Source organism: Miniopterus schreibersii (assembly GCF_964146895.1).
Source record: "Miniopterus schreibersii genome assembly, chromosome: 15".
Lineage (NCBI taxonomy): Eukaryota > Metazoa > Chordata > Mammalia > Chiroptera > Miniopteridae > Miniopterus > Miniopterus schreibersii.
Window position 1 is genome coordinate 45,081,448 of NC_138115.1, and position 17,648 is coordinate 45,099,095.

The 17,648-nt window shown below is 50.1% G+C and overlaps 1 protein-coding gene across 1 annotated transcript in view; it reads left to right on the forward strand.

The window, feature by feature from the left end:
• ITGA9 (integrin subunit alpha 9) overlaps positions 1-17,648 on the forward strand; it is a 227,994-nt gene that overhangs the window by 53,048 nt on the left and 157,298 nt on the right. Inside the window, exons 12-14 of the mRNA XM_081160497.1 lie at positions 3,789-3,879; positions 6,159-6,204; positions 10,575-10,729. Coding sequence (XP_081016623.1) covers positions 3,789-3,879; positions 6,159-6,204; positions 10,575-10,729 — 292 coding nt within the window. The remainder of the gene's footprint in view (positions 1-3,788; positions 3,880-6,158; positions 6,205-10,574; positions 10,730-17,648) is intronic.

Genomic DNA, 17,648 nt, shown 5'->3' on the forward strand with positions numbered 1-17,648 from the left:
GAGCAGCACAGGGCTGCGTCACTCTCCCGGCAAGCCAGTGACAAAAAGGGACGGAGCATAAATGGAGAAACTTCCCATCAGCAAATATTGATTTATTGAGCACTTATGTGCTTCCTACTTCCTGCTCGTGCTTATGTTTCTCATCAGGAAGAGGCTTGCCTCCTGTCTTGATTATTGCTAAGGAAACGCAGGGTTGAACCGAGTCTTGCTCTTATAAAATGTTCTATAAATATTCCATAAAATGAAAATAGTAGTAAAGTACCAAAACCTGTTCATGTACTGAAGTTTCTAGGTAAGGAAAAAAAGAAACAGACCTTATAAGTTAACTTTTAGAGGCAGTACGTACACGTAAGTTCAGTGTATACATTCATAGTTATTCTTCTTGCTGCAGATATAAGCTGGCAATTAAGGGTTGAGGGTCATTGCCAGGTGGGCTTTAGGCTTCCTCTGTGCTGGGGCATCCTGCTCCGTGAGTGACTCCAAGAGGCACATGCTTGAGTGGAAGGACTGCTTCCTGAGAGGCTGCTCTGCCCTCTTCTTACCTTGAGTCCTCGTAAAAGCCGTGTGAAATGGGTACTTTTGTTACCCATCTTTTATTTATGAGGTGACTGTGGCCCAGGGAGGTTGTTTAATTTGCCCAGCCAACAAGTGGCACCAGCCAACACGTTGCAACATGGCCATTGAAACTGCCAGTTTGACTCCCAAACCTTTTATTGTAACCACCGTCTTCAGCTGCACATTGGAGAAAGGACCCTTTGGGGAAGCTCAGTTGGGAAACTTAGGAAGGTGGAAACTTGCTTTGCTATAAGATGTACCTACTCCAAGGGGCATTTATCTACATGGATCACCCACTTTTTTCGGTTTTGTTTGTTAATTCTCACCTGAGGACATTTCTCCATGGATTTTTCGAGAGAGTGGAAAGGAGGGGAGGTTGGGAATGAGGGGAGAGTGAGAAACATCTATGGGAGAGAGACACATGGATCCGTTGCCCAGCTGGGGCCCGGGATCAAACCTGCAACCCAGGTACGTGCCCTTGACCAGGAATTGAACCCATGACCCTTTGGTGCTCTGGTTGACACTCTAACCACTGACCCACACCGACCAGGCTGGACCATCTCCTTTTCATTAGAAATGAATGATTAATGGTGGGAATAAACTCTTGGGGGATGCAGCTGATGTGGCAGAAGGAAGAGGGCTTCAGTCGCAGTTGGGGGTCACATCCGTGTCACCAGGGCTGCTCTTGTCTGAGTCAGGAACATGCCGTTCCCAGTGCGACAAGCTGACAGGTCCTCCACATTACTCTTGAACTCATTCCTCTTTCTTGAATTCACCGTGAAAAGTGTTGATTTAAGATCCTTGGGTGCCTTTCTCCATTTGAGAGCCCTCCAGGTATGACAGAGGGCCCTGTGATCTTTCTGCTGACGAACTGAATGCCATCTCCGGAGCCCCATACTCGGGCAGCCGTCCGGGGTCACTCTCCATGCATCCTCCTGGAAGCTGGTTCCCGGACCTCGGGAGCTCATCACACAGGGAGGCAGCCTTTGAGGGACCCCCGCCTCCCTTCCTCCTGCAGCCCTCCAGTGTTTTGTTTTGTTGCTGGGCGGAATCCTGCAGGCAGCTGAAGTATAAATTTTGTGGTTAGCGCAATGTCTTCAGTAGGAAGCAGGGATCAGCAGCTGGACCCGTCCGGCCTTTGTCAGCAGGCTGGCTCGTTAACGTCGACAAAGAGAAGTAGATTGGGGCTCTTAAAAAAAACCTCTGATTATACTTTTCCAAGCTGCTAATACGTATGTGATAAGGTCAGTGATTTAAAAGGAAGAAAAAAACCTTTCATGATAGATTCTTCAGGGCCCAGGTCCGGACAGAGCAGGCATTGTGCAGGGGAACTCCGGGAGGAAATCAGAAACAACTCCGGGCAAGCCAATCGCTTTTCTTTGGCCTGGGTTGGTATTATTTCTACTGGATAAATTGTGAGATCCGAGTCAAGCTCTTCCACATTGCTCTTGAACTCATTCCTCTTTCTCCAGTGCACCATGAAAAGTGTTGATTTTAAGATCCTTGCGTGCCTCTCTCGGTGCGCGAGCCCTCTGGGCACATCGTGGCGGCCCCTGTGATCTCCCTCCCTCCAGGAGGACACTGCCTGTAAACCTGGTCAAGCGGAGGCTTTCCAAGCTCCTGGTTTTCATTTAGAGTTATTAGCACTGAGCAGACGTATCTTCCTGGCTTTATGGCATAATGGCCTGCAGATGTCTGTGGGATAACTTAGGCCTGCATTGCCACCCCCAAGTGGACCACCCCTCCACTCTTCCCCCTTGTCCCAGCCACAGCAGCCCTTAGACATGCAAACCCAGGGCGAGCTGTCGCTGGCGGTGTTGGGCCTCAGAGCTGAGATGGTCTGCTTCAAGAAGCGGCTTTCATGAAATAACGCGGGCTTGCACACATACATGTTTGTTCAGACAGAGCCATGTGGGGTGTGGGCGCTCCCTGGGAGCAAGACACGTTTCTCCAGTGTTTCATACAGTGTTCTGACTTGTCCTTTGAAGGTTTCACATCTGTACGTTTCCTGTTGGATGGCCTCACTGGAGGTGGCACGTGGAGGGTTATGTGTAGCTATCGGCTGCTGGGGGTGGGGAATGTCTGTGCCGTGTCCGTCTGTAGAGCCTATGGAAACTCCCCTTCCCCAGCCTCGTGACTTTGCCGGGGGATGACACAGTACGGAAAAGGGTAAGGGAGAAAAGTCCAAAGGGAGCCCCTGGGTATCCGTATGCCTGGCTCTGACAAGGATTTTGCTGCATGGCGTGAAAACAAAGCATTTCTCTTATCTGCAAGGAGGGTGTCATGGGCACAGCGTCCACAAGGAGACTGTAGACAAAGGGAAGGAAGAGCAGGTCATATCCCAGAAGATAGGACTTTTCTGATTGAGAAAGCTAGGTATCTTTGTGAGGAACTGAGCCACACAAATGTCATGTATGATGAAGGCTGCTTGTGAGCAGATAGTCTTGAACCAGTGTGACATGTCATTAACATGTGTTGAACTTGAAGATGAACAAAGTACAGATGCTAGTGGGCCTCGTGTTGGTAGGGCCGTGAACTCTGGATGGTTGGGTGAGAGCTGCCCGTTAGGGAGGAGGCTCCAGCTCATAGGTTTTGGTTTCTAGAGTGTTATGGAAAGTTCAGGACTTTGGAATTCTAGATGCAGGAGGTAAAGCTGTTTCACCCTCTCAGGGGAGCTTAGGAGCCTGTGATCTGGTTGGCTGGGTGGGGAGGCGGTTGCCCATGGCCACCTGGTCCATTTAGACATGCTCCCTGCCTGTCCGCCTGGGGAAAGACTCTAACGTGTGCCTCTTAGGGGAGCAGTGTTACACATTTAGCACGTACCTGGGCAGAATGATACAAGGGAAGTCTGTTCTTAGAATTTCAGCCCAGCTATACCTGTGCAAAAACAACACAGAGCCTTCGTTAGAAATGGAAGCTAAACTTTATCTCCCTTCACACTTCGTTGAACATGTCAGAACTTGAACACCCTGGTCGAGGTAGATTTTTTCATTAGCACTGAACTTAGAAAAAATTTTAAATCGTGGCATCTGGCTAAGGCAAGTAACAATAAAGGAGTGTGGTCTTTGGCTGCCTGCTAAAGACCCACCTGATTAAATTAAGACTCCCATTTTTTTTCTTTCAACAAGGTCAAGGCCAAGTGTCCTCCGGAAGCTGGGCTACAACAGTCAGTGGGGGCTTATTTGTGACTGCGCTCCTTTCTGGTGACTCAATTTCCCTATTGTTTCTTTCAGAAACTGCTGGGGCGGAAGATAAGCCCGGTTCTGCGGATGTTTGGACAGTCCATATCAGGAGGCATTGATATGGATGGAAATGGCTATCCTGGTAAGCTAGTCCTCTTTAAAGGCAGCTGAGGTAAACAAAGAAAGATGCACGAGGCAGAGTAATCTCCAGTCTGGTTAAGCAGGGGTTACATCTACTTAGGATTAGGAAAACCCACACAGATAGAAATGGTGTTTGGCCTGGTGTTTGATTTTAGGGTGAAAATGTAGAAGTTTCTTTTTGGGTTTTTTAAACGATCGACTCCGAAGGCTCGATGCAGCAGGTGGGTGGATTTCACAGTGAATTCTGTGGCAAGGAGTCTTTCTAATGAAGAAAGAAAGCACTGTCCACATTTCAAATGATAGTGAAACCTTATGCTTTCCTTGATATTATTGAATCCTAGTCAGTTCCTTAGTCCTGAGGAAAAAGAAGCCGAGTAGCATCCCTCCTCCTGCACGAAAATTATTGAAAGATTTTGAGCAAAAAGAAAACCGCTGACGGACAGAGTAGACCTTCACCGTTCAGGCTGGCTGGCTTGTCGAGGTTACTGCCTTGTGGTGGTTGAGGGCAATCAAATAAAAATGTACGATTTCATACCCCAGTCCCAAGGGATACCCGATTCAGGTGTTTGAAGGGGATGGAGTGGGAATAGGTAAGGAAACAGAGATAAGAATTTAAAAATTCCCAAATCATCATGGAATTCAGAAAAAAATTTCCCTGAAACTGTAGGTCATCCTGCTGTCTATCTAGAGAAGATATTTCTTTCCACTAGAGTGCTTAAGGAGGCTCTGGGAAAAGGAATGAAATTCTGCAGGAGGGCACCGAATTCTGTAGTTCCTTACACACGGGGGTTTCAAGCATCCCTCGTAGCTACAGAGCCGGGAGGAGTGGGGATAGGAAAGGGTGGGTGTGGGTGTTTTTGTCCCTCTAGACCCTCATGGGTCTTTTTCAGTTTGAGAAAGTAGCTCTCCTTGCCCCTGGCAATTTGTGGCTATCCCTAAATAATACCTTACACTGGCTTAGCACTTTAATATATGCAAAATGCTTCCACATGCAATGGGCATCTTATAATAACCCCAGTAGGTAGGTGGAGATGGGAGCGCCCCTCTCCCCACCTCACAGTCAAGGAGACTGAGCCTCAGAGAACTGCAGGGACTGGCCAGAGACCACACTGAGGTGGGCCAGGACCTCGGCTGCTTCTCTCTAAGCAGGTGTATTAATACTTCACGAGGAATCTGCATTTATCTTGCATTTTTCGTAAAAGAAGTGGCCAGTTGATCAGGTTCTTTTATTTGCAAATGTTCAATCAATTCAAAGAGACTGTTGGAAAATAGTGAAACGAACAGGCATGCCCAAGTGCAAAAATCTCAGCAGCACTGCAGTTCACGGATTTGCTCTCTACTTTTCCCTAATGAGGGCTTCGGATAGACGTAGGGCCTGACTCTGGGATTCACATGCTGGGATCTGCGAAGCAGTAATGGGAGCCCTGGGGCTAAGGGCTTCCACTAGACAGAGAGCTATTGGGAGAGCTATTGGGAGAGTGATTATTTCCTAAATTAAAGTCGTTTAGAATAAACGTTGCCAGCTAACACTTGTGTTTTAGCTTGTAGTTTACCAAGTATTTTCTGAATTAAATATCTGATTTACTATATTACATTTAACACATATTTAAATATTTCAGAAGTGTTATATCAAACACATTTAATATTATGTTTGACAAATATTGAATAAATATTTTTCAATTTAAATATTATGAAGTATTACCAGCTTTTGGAGAGGACACAGGATAATTGTCTCCATTGTTCAGATGATGCTGAGAGTGAGGGGGGCAGTGGAAATTTTTCTCATGCTCCACGGAACTTGGGGCTTTCTCTAAGAGTCATTTAATTCCAGGTGTCCCTCTCTCTCATTCATCAATGCCCAAAAGAAATATAATGTGAAACCCATATGTAATTTAGAACATTCTAGTAGCTACATAAAAAAGATAAACAGATGAAATTAATTTTAATTATGTTTTATTTAGCCCAGTATATCCAGTGTATTATCATTTTAACATAAAGTCAATACAAAAATTAAAGAGATAGCTGTTCTTTTGTACTAGGTCTTTGAAATCAGTCTGTATTTTACACTCATAACACATCTCATTTCAAGGGCTCAACAGCCACACCTGGCGATTAGTTGCCATATGGGACAGTGTGGCTCTGACTCTTACAACATCACTGTGTAGCCCAGAGGACGGCTGTCAGGGGCCCCTGACCTCCATAGCTTCGGAGCACCTTAGGGTATGGGGGGGGGCGGATGGACTTCAACAAGTTTCTGAATCTGTAAACTTCTGGTTTCAGATGTAACTATTGGAGCCTTCATGTCCGACAGTGTGGTTCTTCTGAGGTGAGTTGCTTCTCTCTTGCTTCTTGGATTACATTCCTCGTGGGTGAGGGGTGGGGTTTGATGGAGGGGCCGGGACACAAGGGAGTCACACACCATTAGTCAGCAATTCCCTCTGTCCTGTTCCTTGCAGGTGGCGGAGCTTAGTAAGTGGGAATGCTACCTTTCTTTTTAAAATACTTAAAAAAAAAATTGATTGGAGAGAGAGAGAGAGAGAGGGAGGGAGAGGCCACTTTGTTGCTCTACTTAGGCATTCATTGGTTGTTGCTTGTATGTGCCCTGACCGGAGATCAAACCTGCAGTCTTGGAGTAGCGGGATGACACTCTAACCAACAGAGCTTCCCGGCCAGGGCCGATGCTACCTTTCTTAGTCTTCTCTGTCCCAGGGATTCCAGCTGGTGGGCATCCAGTAGCCTACAGGTGTGAAATGATAGCATCCTTGGAGATTCTAGGCAGAGTCTGGGGCGTCCTGAGCCCTAGGGGTTTTTGCTTTTTGCCATGAACAGCCCCTTTCATTCATGGGTGTGCACACACTATCATTTCCTGTGGTGCCCTGACCCTCAGGAGGCCCTGGAAGCACTGGCCAGGCCCATTTCTTCATCCCACACCCTGGGGAGTGTTCTGCCCACGGGGCAGCACGTCGGTGTCTGGTGGCTGCAGAGCTGAGGGACTGTGCTCGGGCCCAGTGCTTGCTGGGGCCCAGGCAGCCCAGATCTCTCCTGCAGAGGCCAGTGGGCCGCCCTCCCACCCATGAGCCACCTCCAAGTATTTCTGTCTGTATGAGTCAGAGGAGGCAGCATTACACTTTGGAGTGGGAGCCAACTCTTAGGTTTTGTTAATAACCTGATGGCAGAACTTTCTAAAATAGACCAGTGGGATCTTAGAGCTGGAAGGGGTCCCAGAGGCCGTGCAGCTCCACACCCCAGGTCCTCTCATTTAGCAATGCCTTGAGCTTCTGAAGGAACCAGTTAACCCCCAGGTAACTCAAAACGTTCAGTTGCTGGGGAGGCAGAATCCCCGTGAGGCTGAGTGTGAACTCCAGGGCCAGGTGCTCTGGGTCCCCAGCCGGACTCTGCCCGTAGGAGGTGAGTCTGGCCATCTCTCTTTCAGGATTCTCATCTGTTAAAAAGGTAATAGGACCGACCTCATGGGGTTCCCATGAGAACTCCATGAATTAGTACATGTCAAATGCATAGAACAGGCCTAATGTAAGTGCTCAGTAAATGCAAGCAATTCTGACATAAATTAGGTTAATTTTGCCTCCCTCAAATCTGCTGCTTGGTCCCCTGACTTCTGCGTAGTAGCCCCTCAATATTAGAAGGTGGTAATTGTGTCCTAGTCATGACCTAGCCGATAGGCAAGTTAGGTAGACTGGGAGTGACCTCAGGATTTGGGTGGGACTGAAGAAGGGAGAAGGGCCATGATTTTCAGAGAGTGGAAGGGAAGCGGGGGGGAGGGGGGAGGAAGAAACATTGATATGAGAGAGAGACATTGATTGGTTGCCTCCTGCACAGTCCCTGACTGGGGCCAGGGATGGAACCTGCAACCCAGGTAGGTGCCCTTGACCAGGAATCAAACCCGAGACCCTCCAGCGCACAGGCTGACATTCTAACCACGCTGAGCCACACCGGCCAGGGCCTGTGCCGGTTCTTAAGTGTCCTCAGGGAGAGGCCTCAGAGGTGCCTTGGGCTGAGCTCGGAGAAAACCGTACTGACAGTAGATGGTTTCAGGGTAGGTGTGGTAGGCCAGCGTCTTCCCCAGCCACTCAGCTCTTTATCTGTCCACCCATCTCTGCCCTGCTGGCAGCACTGACCCCGACAAAGCCCAGGGCACTTACATGTGAAATACGGCTGTTGGCCATTAGAAAGTATTCCAGCCACCAGGCTCTTCAAAATAAAATCTCGGGAACATGTGCACTGCTGTCCTGAGGTGCCCCTTTGCTTTCATCTCAGAGGCTGGCACCGTGAAACCCGGCCTCCCACCCCCAGGAGTGCAGGCTGGGCCAGCTCTGCCCTCAGGAAGTTTGTTCTCTCCGATTAGCTGGGGAGGCCAGTCCTGTGGTGGGGCGATAGGCGGCTGGTGCGGTGCCATTGAGAGTCAAAGGAAGTGATCAGAGAGGCCTATGAAAGATTTCTGGGCTTTGCCTGGTCCAAAAACAATACTTGGAGTTGGAACAAAAAGGTTTGAGGGAACTGATGTTGGAGGTAGATGTGCCTGGGAAGGTCCTCGCGGGTCATTTCAAAGGATTCTGTTTTAACAACCTTCATCATTTTGTCTGGATCGCTCATTTCTGTTTCCTGTTCACCTCGCCTTCTGCAGGCCTCTGGGGCGAGAGGAGGAACCAGGCATCCCAGGTGGCCCCTGGATGATGGGAGGGGCTGGGCTTTTCTTCTGTATGAGGACCAGGACATGTGCTGGGCAGGGCGGGGCTCTCCCAGGGTGCAGGCCAGCTCTCCCTGGTACCTCGGTCTGTTTTGTGAAACTTTGGGCTTTCCTGTGGTTTTTAAGCCCTTGGCCTGGAGTAAAGTTTGCAGCCATTTAACAAGGGCTTCCGAACAGTTACTATCCTGAGAACATTGAGATGAATTTGCCAGGATTCCAGGCTTCCTGGGAGGGGGAACACTTGAGCGGGCTGTGGAAGGGCCATTGGGGCTTTAGAGAGTGTCCACTGGCATCTGTACACTCACTGTGACCAGGAGTAACTATTTGTCTATAGCATCTTGTAAGGGTGACCCCAGAAGAAAATCGGAAGGCCAGGATATCGGATTTCTTTCAAGCACCCCTGTTGTATGCCTTCCACTAGTCCTGAAGCTAGATGTGCTCTGGGAGTCCCACAGTTCCCTTGTATTTGTCACACTGTTCCTCCCTTCACCCACGTCTCACGGCAGCTGTGAAATCTTTTCCCTGACCCCATCCGCGCTGTCTTGTTCCCTTTTTGCTCGGAGGTTTCCTTTAATGCTTCCTTCCCTCAGAGGTAGTGTTGGCCATCGTTCCCATCTGTCTTGTCACCCTGGGCGCTCTTTGAGGGGTCACTGTACACAAGTAAGGTCATTGTTCACAAGCCGCTAATGCCCCTTAATCCTGTTATGTCGCCCCAGTGCAGGAGCGCCAGGGCTCCGCCGAGGTGAAAAGGTCTCTCTGTGAGGCCTGGAGGGGAGGAGGTCAAGCCGCAGCTTAGGTGAATGGTCCCTGAGCAGATGTTCGCAGGAGGGCAGAGTGGGCTGGTTCTCTCTGGGGACTGGCAACGATGATGCCCATCCATCAAGCACTGGGGGGCGGGCCACGTCTGCTTTGAGAGTGTGGATGTTTATTGGGTTTCACGTGGTCCTGAGGCCAGGCGGGTTGATTTCATCAGCTCTGAAGTGCTTTGCTGTTACCAGCTGGGACTCCATTAGTCAAGTTCTTTCAGAAAAATACATAATGAATTGATGGAGTCAATGAAAGGGGAGGCTTGACCCACGGAATGGGACTGGAACTTGGCGGTTCATGCTTCTAATGGCAGTAATGCTGTGGGGATCCCAATTGTGCATCTCTTTCTCCAGTCATGCCATCCACTGTCAGACGCCTCTTAAATATGTTCATTTCTTCCTAGTGAAATGGAAATCGGAACTTAACTGGTGAAGTCTCAACTAATCATTTAACATCTGGTGGTTCATTTGTGGCTTCAACCAGATGTGTTTTATTAACAACTACCCTGCCTTTATTATTGGGAAGCTAACCATTAATTTATTAGGAAATAAGCTATAGAACCAGAAAAAAAGTATTTATTGAACATCCTGGACCTTTTCTCTTAGGTTATTTCTCAATTTTAAAATGTGTTTTTATTGATTTTGGAGAGGGAAGGAGAGAGAGAGAGATATCGATGGGCCCGGCCAGCATAGCTCAGTTGTTGAGCATTGACCTAGGATCCAGGAGATTAAGGTTCGATTCCTGGTTATGGCACATGCCCGGGTTTCAGGCTTGATCCCCAGTGGGGGGCGTGCAGGAGGCAGCTGATCAATGACTCTCTCATCATTGGTGTTTCTTTCTCTCTTTCCCTTTCTTTATCTGAAATCAATAAAGACATATGTGTAAAAAAAAAAAAAAAAAGAAATATTGATGGGAGAAAATCAACAACAATCGGCTGCCTCCTGCACGCCCCCTACTGGGGATCGAGCCCGCAACCCGGGCATGTGCCCTGACCAGGAATCGAACCAGTGACCTCTTGGTGCATGGGATGATGCCCAGCCACTGAGCCACACCAGCTGGGCAGTTATTTCACATTTTACATGTTGGGCTGAAGGCCTAGGATTTGTCCTGTCGGTTTAGCTCTTGTTTGATTCTGGGAGCTGCTTCTCAACACAACTAAGCCACCTTCTTCTCTTGACCTGTAGGGCAAGACCGGTCATCACAGTGGACGTCTCCATCTTCCTCCCAGTCTCCATCAACATCACGGCACCTCAGTGTCGCGACGGACAGCAGCCTGTGAACTGCCTGAACGTCACCGCCTGCTTTCGCTTCCATGGCAGGCACGTCCCCGGAGAAATCGGTAATGAGCCACCGAGTCGGGATGTTTCTGCAGTTCCTGCTGGCTGGGCAGCCCAGCTGGTTTTGCAGGCAGCAGGCCACACATCCCCTGGTATTCAGGAAAATGAACTCTATCTCAGTCTTCCCAGTAAAGGGGGAAATGCGGAAATCTGCCCCCAGATGAGCTGGCGGTGGAATCATGAAGAAGTTGAAAGGAGACATGAGCAGCCATTGTGGGAATGGGAAATCAGGTGGAGGTGAAAGGTAGCTTGTCGGGTAGCTGTGAGTCCAGCTACGGGGCGGGTGGTGTCTTGGAGTTGATGTTACTGTCTTGTCTCTGGTGTCTTCTCTCCCTTGGGACCTGGTGGGCTCAAGCACATGCACAGAGAGGGGACTGCAGGGAAGGGACCCCATTCGCCTCTTCGCTGTCTGCTTTAGCAATGGAAAACCACAGCTCCCATGTGGTCACAGGAGTATTCAGGGCCAGCTGATTAGGCAAGCCGCTGGGGGCTGCTGTGGCTTCTGGCGATACCGTGGGGACTCTAGAGGTTCTCTGCAGGGGTGACTCTGCCCTGGCCCCTCGGGGAGGGCCCAGTCAGGAAGACGGAAACCACACCAGTTATTTTAACAAAGGAAATTTAACGGCGGGGATCGGTTCAACAGGTCACAGAGGACCTGGTGGTAACTGTAGGAAGCAGCCACCGCTTCTACATCTGCACCAGGTGTTGTCCCCGGACCGGGTGCAGCAGCAGCACGTGGTTCTTATTAGAAATGCAACTTCTCACTGAATCAGACACTCTGAGGGTGGGGCCCAGCAACCTGTGTTTTAACAAGCTTCCAGGTGGCTTAGATTTGAGAACCCCTGGTCAAGGGGAACAAAGGGGAAAGGTTACTCTTAGGGTGGACCACTCCCTTGGGGACCTAGAAGCTGGGAGAAGAGACCTAGCAAAGCCAGGATCTAAAGCTTGGACGAGGGGCTGCTAGCTCGTGCTGCTGGTGTTTCTGAGGGGGTGCAGGGAGGCTGGCTCGGCGGGGGAAAGTGAAACTTGAATTAACTGCTGTTGGAGCCAGCTGCCGTGAAAAACTGATGCTGTGTTAAGCTGATAGGAATGGGAAGCAGGCGGGACAGAGCGAGCCCCTTTCCCTCCAGCCTTGCGGCCTCCCCTGAGCTCTCCATGTTGGGAGAGCCACACAGAGAGCCACATGCAAAGCAGAAATGAGTTTGCAGAGTCCCATTCCAGCATCGCAGAGTGAGAAGGGCAGGTTTGGTGCTGAGACACAATAGCTTCCAAAACCAACACAGCAAGTATCCAGTCCCCTGGAGTTACCCAAGTGCCCATTGGGTCAGTCAATCAAAAGATCATTATTAAGTTCTTAAAAGTGCCAGATACGATGCTTGCACAGGCAAAGCCCTGTCCTCATGGAGCTTGTGATCTAGGGAGAGGGAGGCAGATGGTAAGACAGAAACAGCCAATGCTGCTGCCTCTGGGTGGGTCTGAGGCCTTTGTGTGGCAGGCCCTTGGCTCAGTGTTGGGGCGCAGACACGGCGTCCAACTCCAACAGCCTCAAGAACAGGTTTCTAGTGCATTGCATCAGGCAAGAGGTCTGCCCCTCTTCACTTCATTCGTCCCTTCATTTTGGGCTCGGGCTGTGGCCCATGGCTCCCTGGAGCCTCCTAGGTGCCCTAAGTAAGGGTGGTGAATGCTTTGCCCCCCAGGGCTCTGTCCCTGACCCATGGGCCGGGCCTGTACCTACTTGCTGGCCAAGCTGAAGCCTCCATGTGCCTGTCGGTCTCTGGAGGATGAGAGTCAGCCAGCAGTTCTGTGCTCTGACTAGAGCCCTAGAGGAAAACCAGGAAGGGATGAACCCTAAGTGGTTGTGCTTTGTGCTCTGATCATGTTTCCATGGCTTTTGGTCAACCTGGCAAAGCCATGAGCACCCTCGCTTTGCAGCTGAGCCCAGGTACTGGGAGATGGCATCAGGGTCATCCAAGAAATAGGGTAGAAACCAGGTGACTTGATCCCTGACCCTTCCTCGGGCTTTTGGGTTGCATTTCTCTTAGCTCCTTCTGGTTTCCCAAGAAGCGTGGAACTGGGATAATGAATGGGGCAAACCCATGTTATATGAGGAATGGGAAAACCTGGTCTAATAATGACCACTCATTCCCTTGGCGGGGGGAGAAAATTTAGGAAAGCTAGTGAGTGAAGTGGAAATCTCCTCTCCTCTCCCTCTCCCTCTCCCTCTCCCTCTCCCTCTCCCTCTCCCTCTCCCTCTCCCTCTCCCTCTCCCTCTCCCTCTCCCTCTCCCTCTCCCTCTCCCTCTCCCTCTCCCTCTCCCTCTCCCTCTCCCTCTCCCTCTCCCTCTCCCTCTCCCTCTCCCTCTCCCTCTCCCTCTCCCTCTCCCTCTCCCTCTCCCTCTCCCTCTCCCTCTCCCTCTCCCTCTCCCTCTCCCTCTCCCTCTCCCTCTCCCTCTCCCTCTCCCTCTCCCTCTCCCTCTCCCTCTCCCCTCCCTCTCCCCTCCCTCTCCCCTCCCTCTCCCCTCCCCTCCTCTCCCCTCCTCTCCCCTCCTCTCCCCTCCTCTCCCCTCCTCTCCCCTCCCCTCCCCTCCCCTCCCCTCCCCTCCCCTCCCCTCCCCTCCCCTCCCCTCCCCTCCCCTCCCCTCCCCTCCCCTCCCCTCCCCTCCCCTCCCCTCCTCTCCTCTCCTCTCCTCTCCTCTCCTCTCCTCTCCTCTCCTCTCCTCTCCTCTCCTCTCCTCTCCTCTCCTCTCCTCTCCTCTCCTCTCCTCTCCTCTCACACTCTAAGGGAACCTCAGAGTAACTCTGGAAGGAGAATTTATTGGAGTTTCACCACTGAAATCATGTTCTGATGGAGAAAGGGAATGAATCAGCTCGCTGGGAGAGACCAGAGCCAGAGTTGATGTGAGACAGCTGGCCCCCCCTTCTGGCTCAGGGGGGCCCTCGGGAACTAGCTGGGGGCAGGGGAAGGAGGCGTCTGGAAGCAGTACTTGGGGCTGATCAACTTTTCCATCAACATGACATCATTGGACATGGCGTGGACACAAGCTGCCAGGAGGCAGACCTGAAGATGTGAAATGTGCTGTTGGGGAGGGCCCTAATCAGAACCAGCACCTTGGGGGACAGGCTGGCTGGGCTGGCTTGCATCAGGGCACCTTCCCACTGGGCCAGCACACTGTCGGAGCAGGCTGAGTGGCTGCTGCTGTAGTGTCTCCTCCCCTTCTTAGGGGCTCCCTTTCAGACACACTTGGGGAGGGTGCTATTTAAAGCTACAAGCTGAGCCCTGGCTGGTGTGTCTCAGTTGTTAGAGCATCAGCCTACACACCGAAGGGTCTTGGGTTCGATTTCAGGTCAAGGGCATATACAGGTTTGTAGGTTCGATCCCCACCCTGGCTGAGCACATGCGGGAGGCAACCAATTGATGTGTCTTTCTCACATCAGTATTTCTCTCTCCTCCCTCCCTTCCACTTTCTTTAAAAAAAAAAATATATATATATATATATATATGGAAAAATTATCCTTAGGTGAAGATTAACCAAAATAAATAAATAAAATAAATAAATAAAACTACCCGCCAAGCTCAGGGTTTCAGCATAGTCTGCACTACTTGCCACCCTGGCAGCTCCAAGACCCTCCTCGTTCAGGCTGGGTTTGCCATCATAAGTCTCCTTGGGGATGCTTTCTTCTAGAAGAGAGAGTTTGCTATGGAGCTAACTTCTTTTTGTGTAATTTAAAATGTCAAAGTAAATTTTAAATCAAGGAGAAGCACCGGTAGGCACTTCTAAAGATAAAAAGCTTCCAAAATGATAGCGCTTGACGAATTGGATAATTCGGCCTGCCTGCGATTGTGCACTTGAATGTTTTAGAGAAGTCTGATCGGTGAGCACGTTGGCAGCCCGTGTGCTGCCTCGAGCAGAGCGTGGTTGTGGTCCTCGGATCAGTTTCTAGTAACTTAACTGTTTCTCCCCTCCCCTCAGTCTGTAGAGGGCTATACTGGGTCAGTGATTCTGCAGCTAGTGGGGCTTTGATTCAGGAGGTGACCCCAGGAAGCACAGCAGGAAAGTGGGACAGTGAGACAGGAAGGGAAGGCAGCTGCCTCGGTCAGGGTTCTGCAGAGAAACAGAACAAGAGGATGTGTGTATGTTGATATTGCAGCGGGGAGGCGGTCTGGAAGCAGAATGCCTTCTTTTTGGGGGCAACTTTAGTATTTTTCTCTTTAGGTCTTCAACTACTTAGACGAGGCCCACCTGCATTATGGAGGGTAATCTGCTTTATTCTGATTGTACTGATTTAAATGTTAATCTCATCTAAAAAATACTTGGCAGTGACATCCAGATTGGTGTTTGACCAAATATCTGGGTACCGTGGCCTAGTCAAGTAGACACATTAACTATCACAGTTGTCAAATGAAGGTGTGTTACTGAGCAAGTTTCCACTGTGGGCAGCTGGAGGTGAGTTCTGCAGGGAACCCTGGGAGTCAGTGTGGAACACACCTCAGAGTCACCCTACCCAAGGGATGAGGGAGCTGGGTCATGCAGTACTGAGGGCTGCTCTCTGGGTCCTTGAGTTCTTGGTTCCTTGTGGCCTGTCATGCTCATGGGCAGGGCCACCAGAAAGCCCTCGGGAAAGGGGATGTAGGTGCTGGCAGTTGCAAGTGAGGCTGAACAGTGGAAAAATGGGAAGAGCCAAGAGGATATGGGTGGGGCACTGATGTTATCAGCTCTGTCTTCCTGTGTTCATTTTCACCCAGCTTTCTCTGAGCTCAGCCAGCTCTTTGCTGGCAAGGTGGGTGAAACCCTGTATTCCCTCCATGATCTCCCTTCCTGAGGGAGGACAGCCATAGTACTCTCACCTGGGGGAGGGCCAGGTAGGGGGCTGCCAAGGAGACCCTGCTTAACAGCTGCCACCACTGCAGTGGTTTGCCGAGGTCTCTGGCTCCTCTGCCATCAACACCTACCTCCAGCTCTGATCTTGCTCAACAGAACTTGGAAACACTTCATTTACACTTACCCTTTCTTACTGTTTGGCTGTTGCTCGGAGCAGTGGTGACCAGTAGAAAGTAAATTTACCAGAGTTCAGTTCTAGATCTTTGTTTGGTTCTACTCTCTGTGCATTCAAAAAATGTGAGGGTTTTTGTTTGTTTGTTTGTTTATTTATTATTATTATTTTTCTTTGTCAGAGAATGTAAAAAATGCACCAAGAACCTGAGTGGGAGGAATAGCCCACACTGCAGATTAGGAGAGGTCTACATCCCACCCTGAGGTTCATGGCTCTTTGGCCTGGAGCAAGTCTTATTTGCTTTTGAGGCCTCAACTCCTCCTCTGAAAAATGAGGATTTCAGACTAGATGGTCCCTAGGATTGCCCTAAAGCAGGGGTGGGGAATCTTTTTTTCTGCCAAGGGCCATTTGGATATTTATAACATCATTCTCGGGCCGTGCAAAATTATCAGCTTAAAAATTAGCTATGAAAAAGGCTCCTAGATTTATTGAATTTCAAGTCCCGCCTGCGGTTGCCTTGGCAGGGCCAGACTAAATGATTTTGGGGTATATACTGCCCGAGGGCCAGAAGTTCCCCACCCCTGCCCTAAAGACTACATTCTATGCACATACCCCAGTTTTCACTGTTGTTGGCAAGGGAGTCGGGGTGTAGCTCTTGCACAGGCCCCTGTGTTTTCTCTGTTGAAGCACTTCCCCCCAGGCATTCTTCTCTTCTTAGTATCTCCTGCGATGCTCCAGGTCCCAGGTCCCTCCTGGTGACCCAGCCCTGCCTTGGAAACCAGCTGTTTGTTGAAATAAACAAGTTGGGGCAGAGTAGCCCTTGCTGACCAGGAATCCGCCAGCTTGACAGGGCAAGATGCCTGAGATGGCAGAGGCCCAGGCAAACCATTAAATGCATGAAAACATGCCCCTTGGCAGCTGCAGAATGCCAGCCCAGGTCACTTTCCTCGGTCCTGGTTCACACCTCCCCTGGTGGTGAGCCCTGCGGTGTGATTCAAAGCCAGAGCCGTCCCGGTGCCTGGCTTCCCGAACGTCAGTGCCGGCGGGCGCGAGGCTGGTTTTCATTGATGCAGGAGCTCAGCTTCGAAGATGCTGGGGTGTGGGGACAGGCAGTCCTGGGTCATCTGCTTTCCCATTGCTCTCAGTCTCATATGGTCATTTTACGGACAGAGAGTTCCTTTTCTCTCACTTTACAAATGTCATATCCCCATGAACCCACCAAGCAGCCAGGAATAAAGTGTTACAAAGGGGCTGACCTCTGAAACGGGGTTCTTCGGTACAGACAAGCAGTGAAATAGGTCTGTTAGTACTAAAGCCATACTTACCTAATAAAACACATTGTCCTTTATTTTCTAACAGATTCAAATAATGGAGGTGGAACCTTTGGGGTTCATCCAATGCGCATTCTATATTACGACCGTTTAAAAAACAAACCCAGATTGTGTCACGGCAGGCTCTGCCAGCTGACATTACACATGGAGGGGTAGCGGATGAGTTTTGCTTTTCAGGAGGGCACCTCAGTACAGGCCCATGGTGGTCATGGTCTTGTTGAAATGGTAGGCACTATAAAATGTACGATCCCCACATTGGGCTGTCTGGGAAGAAAGCTTCAGCCTGCGTCTGGATTTCTTTAAGTATAAGTTCTGTGAGGACAGGGTGTTTGGCCTGTGGTTTGTTGATGTGTCCCCTGCGCCTGCACAGTGCCGGGCACATCGTCTGTACTCAGTGGACCATGGGTGGTGCATGGTCCAGTCGATGTAGTGATTATAGAGCACGACTCAACATCTGTGATATGAGTCAGAATTACTGGATAATTTCTCCCTTGTGTTGGGCATATATCCCATTGCTTTGTAGAAGTCAATATTACATGCAGCCCTGATAATTTCAGCAGCTCCTAGTGATATTCTGTAGGTTCGACAGGGGTGTCTGC